Below are 14,334 nucleotides of genomic sequence, written 5' to 3'. Positions count from 1 at the left end.
TGTGATGGCCTGGAACTCGCAGTCCCGTACTAGAGGGATAAGGGCCCGCCAGAAGTCCTCGATCGACTCACCCGATTGCTGGACGCGAGTGGCGAGTACATGTCTCGCAAACAGAGTGTTTGTCGACTGGACGTAATTTTCTTTGAGAAGTTCCATGGCGCGTGTGTAGTTCGGCACGTCCTGTATCAGCGGGAACGTGCTGGAGCTCAACCTTGAGTAGAGGAGTTGAATTTTCTGAGCTTCCGACGGTGCAGGGTCCGCTGAGGTGATGTAGGCCTCGAAGCAAGCCAGCCAGTGATTAAAGTATTTTCTGCCGTTTGGCGATTGCGGATCCAGCTGCAAGCGATCGGGTTTTATTCTGATGTCCATGATGCGGAAAATCTCACGGTAATAAATTGATGCGCTAACAATTGCACACAAAGACTCAAATCGGTACAAGAGAGGCTTTATTACCGTGAGATGTTTATCCTCCGACTGCAGCTGGTAGAATGGCAGCTCAGGAGAACTCATGAATATTTATTCTGCTCCCTGTGGGCGGAGCAAGCCGGCAGGGGCTACCAACCAACCTGTAATACAGGTACTGCTGTACATCCCCTAATACAGGCACACACATATTTACACAGTGGTGGATCACCACACTCACTTTGCCACAATCTCATGAAAGAAAACGTGGTTCAAATGCCACCATGGCAAGTTGTGAAATTGAAATCAAAACTATCTGGTAGCTTTTTGAGCTTGCCAGATTCTTCTCAATATCCATCCAGTTCACTAATACCATTCAGGAAATGGAATCTGTCACATGTACATGTGACCACGGTTGCAGATGTTGTGGTGAATCTAAATCCCCCATAGCAATGAGGATACAAATAAAAACCCAGGAGTGATCAAAAGTAATTTGATAAAACAGCAATTGGGTAGTAAGCATATGCAACTGAGGCACCCTCAATTACGACGCGAGAGCGAGGTCGGTAATCAAAAGGCTTTAATCTACAGAGAACTGAACAGCATCCGAGACAAGTGTGCTCACCACATGGAGCCTTATCCTATATACCATTTCCTGGGGGCGTAGCCAGAGGCGAAGTCCCCCAGGGTTCCAAGCATCTTAAATGGGCAAGGTATTAAAGGTCAGGTACCGTTTACGGCAGTTATTAATACTGTTCATCACAGTAACGTAACAAATGTCCCGAGATGCTCAATAAGAAAGAATCAAACACATTTCTGACTCCAGCCAAATAAGGGGTCAGGACAGATGACCTAAAGTTTGGTCAAAGAGAAGGGCTTTAAGGAGCATGTTGAAAGAGGAAAAGTTCAGGGAGGGAATTGCAGAACTTAGGGCCTTCTGCTTTAGTTGTATTCCTTATTCCATCAACATTTACATGGGCAGTTATGTGGGTAGTAAAACAGTCAATACCTATTGAAGTGGTAGGTCTGGGCAGCTTGAAAGCTTAAAATCAGCCGTTTAGTTCAACACATCCTCACTTTTAATGTTAAAAGTATAAATAATTAAGAAATAGTGTGGTTGAATGTTTGTTTGCCTCTCAGTTGCAGGTAGTAAGACATTTCGACAAACTCGTTGATTTTAATGGAGCGCCAGGTCCTCAGCCGGCCACCGTGGCGCAGAGGCTGCTGGGTAGATGGCGGCGGACAGCGCGAGCTGCCAGTGACGGAACGGCGATGAGCGAGAGAGGGGAACTGGATCTGACCGGAGTCAAGCTCAACACCGGCGTCTGGCTCGTCAAGGTGCGTCCGCCTGCACCAGTTGCCCCGCGCAACCCCGGGACTCGTGTCAGCTGCTCCAGACTGGGGATGGAGGGTTCGCCATGTGGGGATGAGGACATAAAGGCAGCGGAGGGGGAGACGGGGAATCAAGAAGGGGTCCCTGGCTCCCCCCCCCCCCGCAAGTGATGGGGCTCCCCCCCCCCGCAAGTGATGGGGCTCCCCCCCCCCCCCGCAAGTGATGGGGCTCCCCCCCCCCCAAGTGACGGGGCCCGCCCCCCCAAGTGATGGCCCCCCCCCCCAAGTAATGGTCCCCCCCCTTCAAGTGATGGGGCTCCCCCCCCCTGCAAGTGATGGGGCTCTCCACCCCCCCCCCTGCAAGTGATGGGGCTCCCCCCCCCTGCAAGTGATGGGGCTCCCCCCCCCTGCAAGTGATGGGGCTCCCCCCCCCTGCAAGTGATGGGGCTCCCCCCCCCCCCTGCAAGTGATGGGGCTCCCCCCCCCTGCAAGTGATGGGGCTCCCCCCCCCTGCAAGTGATGGGGCTCCCCCCCCCCCTGCAAGTGATGGGGCTCTCCCCCCCCCCCTGCAAGTGATGGGGCTCCCCCCCCCCCTGCAAGTGATGGGGCTCCCCCCCCCCCCCTGCAAGTGATGGGGCTCCCCCCCCCCCTGCAAGTGATGGGGCTCCCCCCCCCTGCAAGTGATGGGACTCCCCCCCCCCCCCCCCCCCCCCCTGCAAGTGATGGGACTCTCCCCCCCCCCCCCCTGCAAGTGATGGGGCTCCCCCCCCCCACTGCAAGTGATGGGGCTCCCCCCCCCCTGCAAGTGATGGGGCTCCCCCCCCCTGCAAGTGATGGCCCCCCCCCCCCTGCTAGTGATGGGGCTCCCCCCCCCTTGATGGGGCTCCCCCCCCCCCCCCTGCAAGTGATGGGGCTCCCCCCCCCCCCTGCAAGTGATGGGGCTCCCCCCCCCCTGCAAGTGATGGGGCTCCCCCCCCCCCCCCTGCAAGTGATGGGGCTCCCCCCCCCCCTGCAAGTGATGGGGCTCCCCCCCCCTGCAAGTGATGGGGCTCCCCCCCCCTGCAAGTGATGGGGCTCCCCCCCCCCCTGCAAGTGATGGGGCTCCCCCCCCCCCCTGCAAGTGATGGGGCTCCCCCCCCCTGCAAGTGCTGGGGCTCTCTCCCCCCCCCCCCCCCCCCCGCAAGTGATGGGGCTCCCTCCCCCCTGCAAGTGATGGGGCTCTCCCCCCCCCCCCCCCAAGTGATGGGGCTTATCCCCCCACCCAAGTGATGGGGCTTATTCCTCTCCCCCCCCCCCCCCCCCCCCAAGTGATGGGGCTTATTCCTCCCCCCCCGAAGTGATGGGGCTCTTCTCCCGCCCCCCCCCCCCAAAGTGTTGGGGCTCTTCCCCCCCCCCCCCCCCAAAATAAGTGATGGGGCTTCCCCCCCAATAAGTGATGGGGCTCTCCCCCCCCCCCCCCCCCCCAACAAGTGATGCCCCCCCCAATAAGTGATCCCCCCAATAAGTGACGGGGCTCTCTTTCCCCCCCCAATAAGTGATGGGGCTACCCCCCCCCCCAATAAGTGATGGGGCTACCCCCCCCCCCCCAATAAGTGATGGGGCTCCCCCCCCCCCAATAAGTGATGGGGCTCTTCCCCCCCCCCCCCCCAATAAGTGATGGGGCTCTTCCCCCCCCCCCCCCCCCAATAAGTGATGGGGCTCTTCCCCCCCCCCAATAAGTGATGGGGCTCTTCTCCCCCCCCCCCCAATAAGTGATGGGGCTCTTCCCCCCCCCCCCCCAATAAGTGATGGGGCTCTTCCCCCCCCCCCCCCAAATAAGTGATGGGGCTCCCCCCCCCCCCCAATAAGTGATGGGGCTCCCTCCCCCCAAATAAGTAATGGGGCTCCTTCCCCCCAAATAAGTGATGGGCCACCCCCCCCCCCCAATAAGTGATGGTGCTCCCACACAATAAGTGATGGGGCTCCCCCCACCCCAGTGAGTGATGGGGCTCTTTCTCCCCCCCCCCCCATTAAGTGATGGGGCTCTCCCTCCTCCCCCCCCAGTAAGTGATGGGGCTCTCCCTCCCCCAGTAAATGATGGGGCTTCCCCCCCAGTAAGTGATGGGGCTCCCCCCCCAATAAGTGATGGGGCTCCCCCCCCAATAAGTGATGGGGCTCCCCCCCCAATAAGTGATGGGGCTCCCCTCCAATAAGTGATTGGGCTTCCCCCCAATAAGTGATGGGTCTTCCCCCCCCCCCCCAATAAGTGATGGGGCTTCCCCCCCCAATAAATGATGGGGCTTCCCCCCCCCAATAAGTGATGGGGCTTCTCCCCCCCCCCCCAATAAGTGATGGGGCTTCCCCCCCCCCCCAATAAGTGATGGGGCTTCCCCCCCCCCCCCCAATAAGTGATGGGGCTTCCCCCCCCCCAATAAGTGATGGGGCTTCCCCCCCCCAATAAGTGATGGGGCTTCCCCCCCCAATAAGTGATGGGGCTTCCCCCCCCAATAAGTGATGGGGCTTCCCCCCCAATAAGTGATGGGGCTCCCCCCTAATAAGTGATGGGGCTCCCCCCAATAAGTGATGGGGCTCCCCCCCCCAATAAGTGATGGGGCTCCCCCCCCCAATAAGTGATGGGGCTCTTCCCCCCCCCTCCAATAAGTGATGGGGCTCTCCCCCCCCCCCCTCCAATAAGTGATGGGGCTCTTCCCCCCCCCCCCTCCAATAAGTGATGGGGCTTACCCCCCCAATACGTGATGGGGCTCCCCCCCCAATACGTGATGGGGCTCCCCCCTCCCCAATAAGCGATGGGGCTCCCTCCCCCCCAATAAGTGATGGGGCTCCCCCCCCCCCCAATAAGTGGGGGCTTCCCCCCCTCCAATAAGTGATGGGGCTTCTCCCCCCCCCCCCCAATAAGTGATGGGGCTTCCCCCCCCCCCCAATAAGTGATGGGGCTTCTCCCCCCCCCCCCCCCCAAATAAGTGATGGGGCTACCCCCCCCAATAAGTGATGGGGCTTCTCCCCCCCCCCCAATAAGTGATGGGGCTTCCCCCCCCCCAATAAGTGATGGGGCTTCCCCCCCCCCCCCAATAAGTGATGGGGCTTCCCCCCCCCCCCCCAATAAGTGATGGGGCTTCCTCCCCCCCAATAAGTGATGGGGCTTCCCCCCCCCAATAAGTGATGGGGCTTCCCCCCCCCAATAAGTGATGGGGCTTCCCCCCCCAATAAGTGATGGGGCTTCCCCCCCCCCCCAATAAGTGATGGGGCTTCCCCCCCCCCCCAGTAAGTGATGGGGCTTCCCCTCCCCCCCAATAAGTGATGGGGCTCCCCCCCAATAAGTGATGGGGCTCCCCCCCAATAAGTGATGGGGCTCCCCCCCCAATAAGTGATGGGGCTCTTCCCCCCCCCCTCCAATAAGTGATGGGGCTACCCCCCCAATAAGTGATGGGGCTCCCCCTCCCCAATAAGCGATGGGGCTCTCCCCCCCCCCCCCCCAATAAGTGATGGGGCTCCCCCTCCCCAATAAGTGATGGGGCTCCCCCTCCCCAATAAGCGATGGGGCTCCCCCCCCCCAATAAGTGATGGGGCTCCCTCCTCCCCAATAAGTGATGGGGCAATTCCCCCTCTCCCCCCCCCCCCCCCCCCCACATAAGTGTGGGGCTCTCTCCCCTCCCTCCCCACTCCCCATAAATGATGCAGCTCCCCCCCCCCCCCCCCCCGGGTAAGTGATGGAGGGAACCCTCCGCTGTAGGCACGTTCCCAAGGACTGAGCTTTTAGGTGGGGTTCCTCCCTCTCAGTTATAGTTCAGGTCAGCATACAGACCTGCAGACACATCAACTCTGGTTACGACGGCTTTATTTTTCCAAGCTTGTCCCCGTACGTGGGAGAGTGAACTGGATTAATGCCAAAACCACTCTGCTGTATACTTGTGCAGATGCCCCAATTTACAGTTTTCCCACAATTCAATAGCGCGGCCCAGTTGGACTTGATCCAATCCTTGGAGCTGTCAATTTTATTTTGACCAGTGAAATTTAATGTAAGCAACATAATGACTATGAATACCTCCTAATTAAACCTATCCTGCTACCTGCTTTCTACCAGGATACTTTAGCCGTTATAAAGTTGTTTTTCTTCCATTCCCATCTTAGTTTTCGCAGTCAGTTCCTATCCACCTCATTGATCATTGCGGGGCAGGGTGCTAATTGGGCTGATTTAGCTCAGTGGGCTAGACAGTTTGATGCAGGACAAGGCCAGCAGCGGGTTCAAATCCCGTCCCAGCTTGCCTGAAGAGGTGCCGGAATGTGGCGACGAGGGGCTTTTCACAGTAACTTCATATTTGTGACAATAAAAGGTTATTATTATATTGTTATAAAATTGGTTCCTCTTTACACCATGGAGTGTCTGAGACAGGATATTGGGGGCACTGATAAGAACTGTTGACTGAACTGCCCGTGTTGTTGCCAACCACACTGTTTCTGTCTAATCCTGTTTGATTTAAAAACATGGTCATGTTAGCCAGCATAAATCCTATCGTGCATTGTGGCCACTGTTTTTAGCAAGAGGTAAATGCTTAATATTGCTATAACCTAAAAAAAACATGTTTAATGGTTAATGATTACTGGGCATACATTTTCTGACTTGTCTCAATCCTTAATAAATTAACTTACACAGAACTATTCTAGTGTTATCCGGGCTATCCAGTTTTAAGGGGTCTCACCTCTGGTCACCCACCACCCCATATAAGTAATGGGGTTTCCCACCCATAAGTGATGGGATTTTCCCCCCATACGTGATGGAATTCTCTCTCCCCCCCCATAAGTAATGGGGTTTCCCCCCCATAAGTAATGGGGTTTCCCCCCCATAAGTGATGGGATTTCCCCCCCATAAGTGATGGGGTTTCCCCCATAAGTGATGGGATTTCTCCCCATAAGTGATGGGGCTTCTCCCCATAAGTGATGGGGTTTCTCCCCATAAGTGATGGGGTTTCTCCCCATAAGTGATGGGGTTTCTCCCCATAAGTGATGGGGTTTCTCCCCATAAGTGATGGGGTTTCTCCCCATAAGTGATGGGGTTTCTCCCCATAAGTGATGGGGTTTCTCCCCATAAGTGATGGGGTTTCCCCCCATAAGTGATGGGGTTTCCCCCCATAAGTGATGGGGTTTCTCCCCATAAGTGATGGGGTTTCTCCCCATAAGTGATGGGGTTTCTCCCCATAAGTGATGGGGTTTCTCCCCATAAGTGATGGGGTTTCTCCCCATAAGTGATGGGGTTTCCCCCCATAAGTGATGGGGTTTCCCCCCATAAGTGATGGGGTTTCCCCCCATAAGTGATGGGGTTCCCCCCCATAAGTGATGGGGTTCCCCCCCATAAGTGATGGGGTTTCCCCCCATAAGTGATGGGGTTTCCCCCCATAAGTGATGGGGTTTCCCCCCATAAGTGATGGGGTTTCCCCCCATAAGTGATGGGGTTTCCCCCCATAAGTGATGGGGTTTCCCCCATAAGTGATGGGGTTTCCCCCCATAAGTGATGGGGTTTCCCCCATAAGTGATGGGGTTTCCCCCCATAAGTGATGGGGTTTCCCCCCATAACTGATGGGTTTCCCCCCATAAGTGATGGGGTTTCCCCCCATAAGTGATGGGGTTTCCCCCCATAAGTGATGGGGTTTCCCCCCATAAGTGATGGGGTTTCCCCCCATAAGTGATGGGGTTTCCCCCCATAAGTGATGGGGTTTCCCCCCATAAGTGATGGGGTTTCCCCCCATAAGTGATGGGGTTTCCCCCCCATAAGTGATGGGGTTTCCCCCCATAAGTGATGGGGTTTCCCCCCATAAGTGATGGGGTTTCCCCCCATAAGTGATGGGGTTTCCCCCCATAAGTGATGGGGTTTCCCCCCATAAGTGATGGGGTTTCCCCCCATAAGTGATGGGGTTTCCCCCCATAAGTGATGGGGTTTCCCCCCATAAGTGATGGGGTTTCCCCCCCCCCCACCCTGTGAAGGCCCCCCCCCATCCTAAGTGAAGGTGTCAGAGTAGCACGGTGACGCAGTGGTTAGCACTGCTGCCTCAGAGCACTGAGGTTTCACCCCCATAACCCAAAGATTTTTTTTTTTAAATTTAGAGTACCCAATTCATTTTTTCCAAAAAGGGGCAATTTAGCGTTTCCAATCCACATACCCTGCACATTTTTGGGTTGTGGGGGCGAAACCCACGCAAACACGGGGAGAATGTGCAAACTCCACACGGACAGTGTCCCAGAGCTGGGATCGAACCTGGGACCTTGGCGCCGTGAGGCAGCAGGGCTAACCCTCTGCGCCACTGTGCTGCCCTTCCATAACCCAAAGATGTGCAGGTTAGGTGTATTGGCCGCACTAAATTGCCGCTTAATTGGAAACAAATAATTAAGCACTCTAAATTTTTTTTAAAATAAGTGAAGGTATCCCCCACCTCCCCTTGCTGTGCACAGTGGGTTATAATGCAGAACAATCCCAGCAGAGTGGGTTCAATTCCCGTACCAGCCTCCCCGAACAGGCGGCGGAATGTGGCGACTAGTGACATTTTTCACAGCAACTTTATTGAAGCCTACTTGTGACAATAAGCGATTATTATTATCCCACAGCCTCAATCACCTGTCTGCAAATGTTTATTCAACTCACTGATCAATATCTCTTCCATTTCATCTTGTAGCTACAGCTTCCTGTTCTTGATGTCTTCACCTTTTCCTGTCCCATATATTCATAATTTAAAACATCAAAGGCCTATGTAGCTCCATAATTTCCTCAGTTGAATAAAAACTACCCTAATTCTTCTGGAACAAGCAACTGGTCTGTTAAGCTGCCCCATAATTAGAATGGCTGGGGGACCATGACCAGACAATTCCTATTCCAATGTACCCACCCCAGCAGCCGTCTAATCTGGAAGAGCCAAAAACAAAATAAAAATTCGGTGCAACTTTGCGACACCCATAGGCAATCAAAACCAGTCCACATTGACCATGCTTATGTTATATTAACTTAAATCACTTGTATTTCATCAGATGTGATTTTGGCCCCATTTAAGAACCAGTCTTTTGAAAGGGATCCAGAAAGTGTACAAGCTGGTTCCATGTGGCGAAAGTAAAACCACCTAATATCTGAAATATAAACAGAAAACACTGGAAATATTCAGCAGCATCTGTGGACAGAGAAACAGTTACTATTTCAAGTGTGTGACCTTACAGCAGAACTAACAGTTTTATTCAGCCTTTTCTAATTTTGTGATTAAAAAAAAAAAAGAAATCAGGATCCCTGGGTTCTTCCGCCATCTGTAAAAGTGAAATAATTTTTGAATGGATACACGATCCAGCCCACTGATTTTATATATCTTTTATTTTTAAAGGTCCTAAACAGGACCAGGCACTGAAACTAACATTGAAACTAAGGTGCAAGACCTACAGATGGCCATTCCTAAATGCCTCTTATGATTCCTTCAGGCACCGTGACTAGTTCCGTCCTCTGGCTTGTACTCTTTTTTTGAAAACCGATCTTCCAACTAAGAGAACAATCCTGACTTGGATAGCTGTCTCTGAATGCCTGGTCTTTTATGAGAAACCCTATCCCCGTAACCCAATAACCCTATCTAACCTTTTTTGGTCACTAAGGGCAATTTATCATGGCCAATCCACCTAACCTGCACGTCTTTGGACTGTGGGAGGAAACCGGAGCACCCAGAGGAAACCCACGCAGACACGGGGAGAATTTGTAGTCTCCGCACAGTGACCCAGCAGGGAATCGAACCTGGGACCCTGGCGCTGTGAAGTCACAGTGCTACCGTGCTGCCCTAAGGAAGATGGCCAGCTACTGACAATTTTGCAATGTATGGGATGATGCTTTCATGCAGACAGCTCCCTGCTGTAGTGCACAAGAGCAATTCTTTTTTTGTTGCCATTTGTGCAGTCTATGTTATAACTGGGAGCTTCTCTTTCTGGATCTGTTGGATAGCTGTCTCTGAATGCCTGGTCTTTTATTAAAAACACTTTAAAGTTCTAGAGAAGCTGTTTCCTAGGAACTTTCCCATCTAATACGAAGACTGACCTCACTCGGGTTTCTCCTTTTCCAATTCTCTTTCTCCACACTTGCCGCATGTTACAGACAGGAGCGAGGTTAATTTAAACCACACTAATTTTTCCTGTCATCACCTATCTGTAAACAGAAAGATGTTTTGATTTGTTTTCCTCTATTAGTATTGGCATATTTCCCAAACCTCTGGGGTTTTGTGTGGTCCAATGTTTTATTAATAACCACACAGCAAACTTGATATAGGATAAACGCAGTTTCGTAGTTGGATTTACTTATTGCCACATGCACCGAGGTACAGTGAAAAGTATCGCTCTGCAAATAGTAAATAGACAGGTGGTTCGATACATGAAAAAACATTGGATATTCATAAATGCACAATGTAAATACACAGGCATCGGGTGAAGCATACGGAGTGTAGTACTCAGTGGAGAAGATGTGTGAAGAGATCAGTTCAGTCCATAAGAGGGTCATTCAGGAGTCTGGTAACAGCGGGGAAGAAGCTGTTTTAGAATCTGTTGGTGCGCATTCTCAGACTTTGTATTTCCTGCCGATGGAAGAGGTTGGAAAATAGAATAACCTGGATGGGAAGGGTCTTTGATTATGCTGCCCGCTTTCCCAAGGCAGTGGGTGATGTAGACAGTGAATGGATGGGAAGCAGTTTTGCGTGATGGACTGGGCTGTGTTCACGACTCGCTGTAGTTTCTTATGGTCTTGGGCCGAGCACTTGCCACACCAGGCTATGAAGTAGTCAGATGGGATGCTTTCTGTGGTGCATCTGTAAAAATTTGTAAGAGTCAATGTGGATATGCTGAATTTCCTTAGTTTCCTGAGGTAGTATAGGTGCTTTCTTGGTCACAGCGTCGACTTGGGTGGACCAGGACAGATTGTTAGTGATGTGCACACCTAGGAATTTGAAGCTGTCAACCATCTCCATATCAGCACCATTGATGCAGACAGGGGCTTGTATGATACTTTGCTTCCTGAAGTCAATGACCAGCTCCTTAGTTTTGCTGACATTCAAGGAGAGATTCTTGTCGTTACACCACGCCACTAAGTACGCAGCCTTGCGGGGCCCCGGTATTTAAAACAACATTTAGAGTACCCAATTCGTTTTTTCCAATTAAGGGGCAATTTATCGTGGCCATTCCACCTACCCTGCATATCTTTGGGTTGTGGGGGCGAAACCCTCGCAAACACGGGAAGAATGTGCAAACTCCACCTGGACAATGACCCAGAGCCGGGATCGAACCTGGGACCTCGGCGCTTGAGGCCGCAGTGCTAACCCACTGCGCCTGAGGCCCAGTATTAAAGATTATCGGGCAGGAGGTGTTGTTGTTTATCCTTACTGATTGTGGTCTCTGGGTCAGGAAGTCGATCCAATTGTAGGGGAGGAGCCAAGTCCAAGGTTTTGGAGTTTTATGATTTGAGCTTGGCTGGGATTATGGTGTTGAAGGCGGAGCTGTAGTCAATGAATAGGAGTCTGATGTAGGAGTCCTTGTTGTTGAGATGCTCCAGGGATGGGTGTAGGGACAGGGAGATGGCGTCTGCTGTGGACTGGTGGTGTTATGTGAATCAAGGCATTCTGGGAGTATGGAGTTGCTATGTCTCATGACCAACCTCTCGAAGCACTTCATAATAATAGATGTCAAGGCCACCAGGCGGTAGTTGTTGAGGAATGTTGTCTGGTCCTTCTTTGATACCGGTATGATGGTGGTTTTGAAACAGGCGGGAACCTTGGAACAAAATAGGGAGAGGTTGAAGATGTCCACGAACACACCCACCAGTTGGTCCGCGCAGGATCTGAGTGCATGACCAGGGACTCCGTCAAGACCCATTGCTTACTAAGGGTTCATTTTCAAGAAGGCCGATCTGACTTCGGAAGCTGTGACGGTAGGTATGGGTGTGTCCGAGGCTGCTGGGGCAGTAGACAGCACTGTGATGGATTCCTGCTCGAAATGAGCAGAGAATGCATTGAGTCTATCGAGAGGGGTGCACTGCTGCTGGAGATTCTACTCAGCTTTGCTTTGTAGCCTGTTATGATGTTTAAGCCTTGCCACAATGAGAGTCTGTGTCATTAGTCTGTGACTCTAGCTTAGTCCAGTTTTGTCTCTTGGCATCCCTGATGGCTTTGCGGAGGTCATACCTGGATTTCTTGTATAGACCAGGATTACCTGACTTGAACACCTCAGGCCTGGCCTTCAGTCGAGAGTGAATCTCCCGATTAAACCATGGTTTCTGATTGGGGAATGTACGTACTACCTTCTTTGGCACACAATCTTCTACACACTTACTGATGAAGTCTGTGACAGTGGTGGCTTACCTGTTTAGGTTCTTGAATATGGACCAGTCCACTGACTCCAAGGAGTCATGTAGGAGATTTTCTGTTGCTTCGGATCAGCATTGCACAACCTTCTTAACCGGATTCTCCAGCTTAAGTTTCTGCTTGTATGCCGGGAAAAGGAGCATCGTCGTATGGTCCGATTTTCCGAAGTGTGGTCGGGGGATGGATCGGTAGGCGTCCTTGATCTTTGTGTTGCAGTGGTCAAGGATGTTGGGACAAGTGATGTGTTGGTGGAATTTTGGCAGTACACTCTCTTGAGGTTGGCCTGGTTGAAGTCCCCGGCCTCTGGGTATTCTGTTTCACTGTTATTTATAGTGGTGTACAATTCATCAAGTGTCTTCTTCACTTTCACCTGGGGAGGGATGGAGACCGCCATGGTGATGGCAGAAGTAAATTCTTGTGGAAGGTAGTATGGGCGACATTTCACAGTTTGGTATTCCAGATCTGGGGAGCAGTAGTTCACCAGGGTTGTCACCTCCGAGGATGAGGAGGAGTTGATGAGGAGGCAAACCCCTCCACTCTTCGCTTTGCCCAATTATGCCGTGCAGTACATCCGGTGTATTGTTTGTGGATGACACAAAGCTTGGAAGTATTGTAAACTGTGAAGAGTGCAGTGTAAAGACATAGACAAGTTGGTGGAGTGGGCAGATAGGTGGTAGATGAAGGTAAATGCGGAGAAGTGTGAGATGATGCAGAATATGGCAAGCCAATATATAGTAAGGAGTAAAATTCTTAGAGGAGCAGAGCGACTTGGGTGTATATGTGCATAGATCGTTGGAGGTGGCAGGACAGATAGAGAGAGCAGTTAATAGGGGTATAAGAGCAAGGAGGTTATGCTGAATTTATCCAAGACAGAGGTTAGACCTCAACTAGAATATTGTATACAGTTCTGGGTGCCACATTATAGGAAGGAGGAGATTTAAAGAACAAAGAACAGAAACGTACAGCACAAGAACAGACCCTTCGGCCCTCCAAGCCTGTGCCAATCATGCTGCCCGTCTAAACTAAAATCTTCTACACTTCCGGGGTCCGTATCCCTCCATATAAAAGCCAATTTAAGTGTACTTTACCTGAATGCTTGTCATTCGGAATAAGTTAAATGAGTTGATGGCGCAAATCATCGTAAATGACTATGATTTAGTGGCCATTACTGAAACATGGTTAAAGGATGGTCACGACTGGGAGTTAAATATCCAAAGGTATCAAACTATTTGGAAGGACAGAGTGGATGGTAATGGAGGTGGTGTAGCTCTGTTATTTAAGGATGACATCTGGGCAATAGTAAGGGATGACATCGGTGCTATGGAGGATAAGGTTGAAACCATTTGGGTGGAAATCAGGAATAGTAAGACAAAAAAGTCACTGATAGGAGTAGTCTATAGGCCACCAAATAGTAACGTTATGGTGGGGCAGGCAATAAACAAAGAAATAACTGATGCATGTAGAAATGGTACAGCAGTTATCATGGGGGATTTTAATCTACATGTCGATTGATTTAACCAGGTCGGTCAAGGCAGCCTTGAGGAGGAGTTTATAGAATGTATCCACGATAGTTTCCTAGAACAGTATGTAATGGAACCCACAAGGGAACAAGCGGTCCTAGATCTGGTCCTGTTTAATGACAGGATTGATTAATGATCTCATAGTTTAAAAAAAAATAATTTTTATTCAAGTTTTTTAATAACAATAACAATAACAAATTTTAACAAATTTTCTCCCCGCAATTTAAAACAAACAAGGTGTGTTTCCACACCAAAACAAGAAAAGAACTCTTCTCCCCCCCCCAAAAATAAATAATAACAAATAGCAATACAAGAAAGAAGAAAATAACGTAACATAAACCCACCGCCGCAAAAACAAACCACCCAACCATCCCCAAACCCCCCCCCCCCCGGTTGCTGCCGAGACCGACCACTCTCTACCCCAGGGGTGGGCAAACTTTTCCGTGCAAGGGCCGCATTCAGAAATTCACAATTCACAAAGGGCCGTATAGTATATTAAGTAAAATAATTACTTCACCCGGTTATGATTGTGGGCGCCTCATATAGAACATAGAACAGTACAGCACAGAACAGGCCCTTCGGCCCTCGACGTTGTGCCAAGCAATGATCACCCTACTCAAGTCAACGTATCCACCCTATACCAGTAAGTAACCCAACAGCCCCCCCACCCATTAACCTTTAAAAAAAATTTAAAAAAAAAATTTTTTTTTTTTTTTTAATGACTT

The 14,334-nt window shown here is 51.2% G+C and overlaps 1 protein-coding gene across 2 annotated transcripts in view; it reads left to right on the top strand.

Moving 5' to 3' along the window:
* The first annotated feature begins 1,617 nt into the window (after positions 1–1,617).
* Positions 1,618–14,334, top strand: part of gtf2f2a (general transcription factor IIF, polypeptide 2a) — a 206,009-nt gene continuing 193,292 nt past the window's right edge. Inside the window, exon 1 of one of the 2 annotated variants that reach the window (XM_038802690.1) lies at positions 1,618–1,740. In XM_038802690.1, coding sequence (XP_038658618.1) covers positions 1,675–1,740 — 66 coding nt within the window. In that variant the 5' untranslated portion in view covers positions 1,618–1,674. The remainder of the gene's footprint in view (positions 1,741–14,334) is intronic. The other variant, XM_038802689.1, reaches the window with a different exon arrangement.

This window comes from Scyliorhinus canicula, chromosome 7, assembly GCF_902713615.1.
Source record: "Scyliorhinus canicula chromosome 7, sScyCan1.1, whole genome shotgun sequence".
NCBI lineage: Eukaryota > Metazoa > Chordata > Chondrichthyes > Carcharhiniformes > Scyliorhinidae > Scyliorhinus > Scyliorhinus canicula.
The sequence above is the reverse complement of the archived record's forward strand: the minus strand, read 5'-3'. Positions and strand labels throughout refer to the sequence as shown.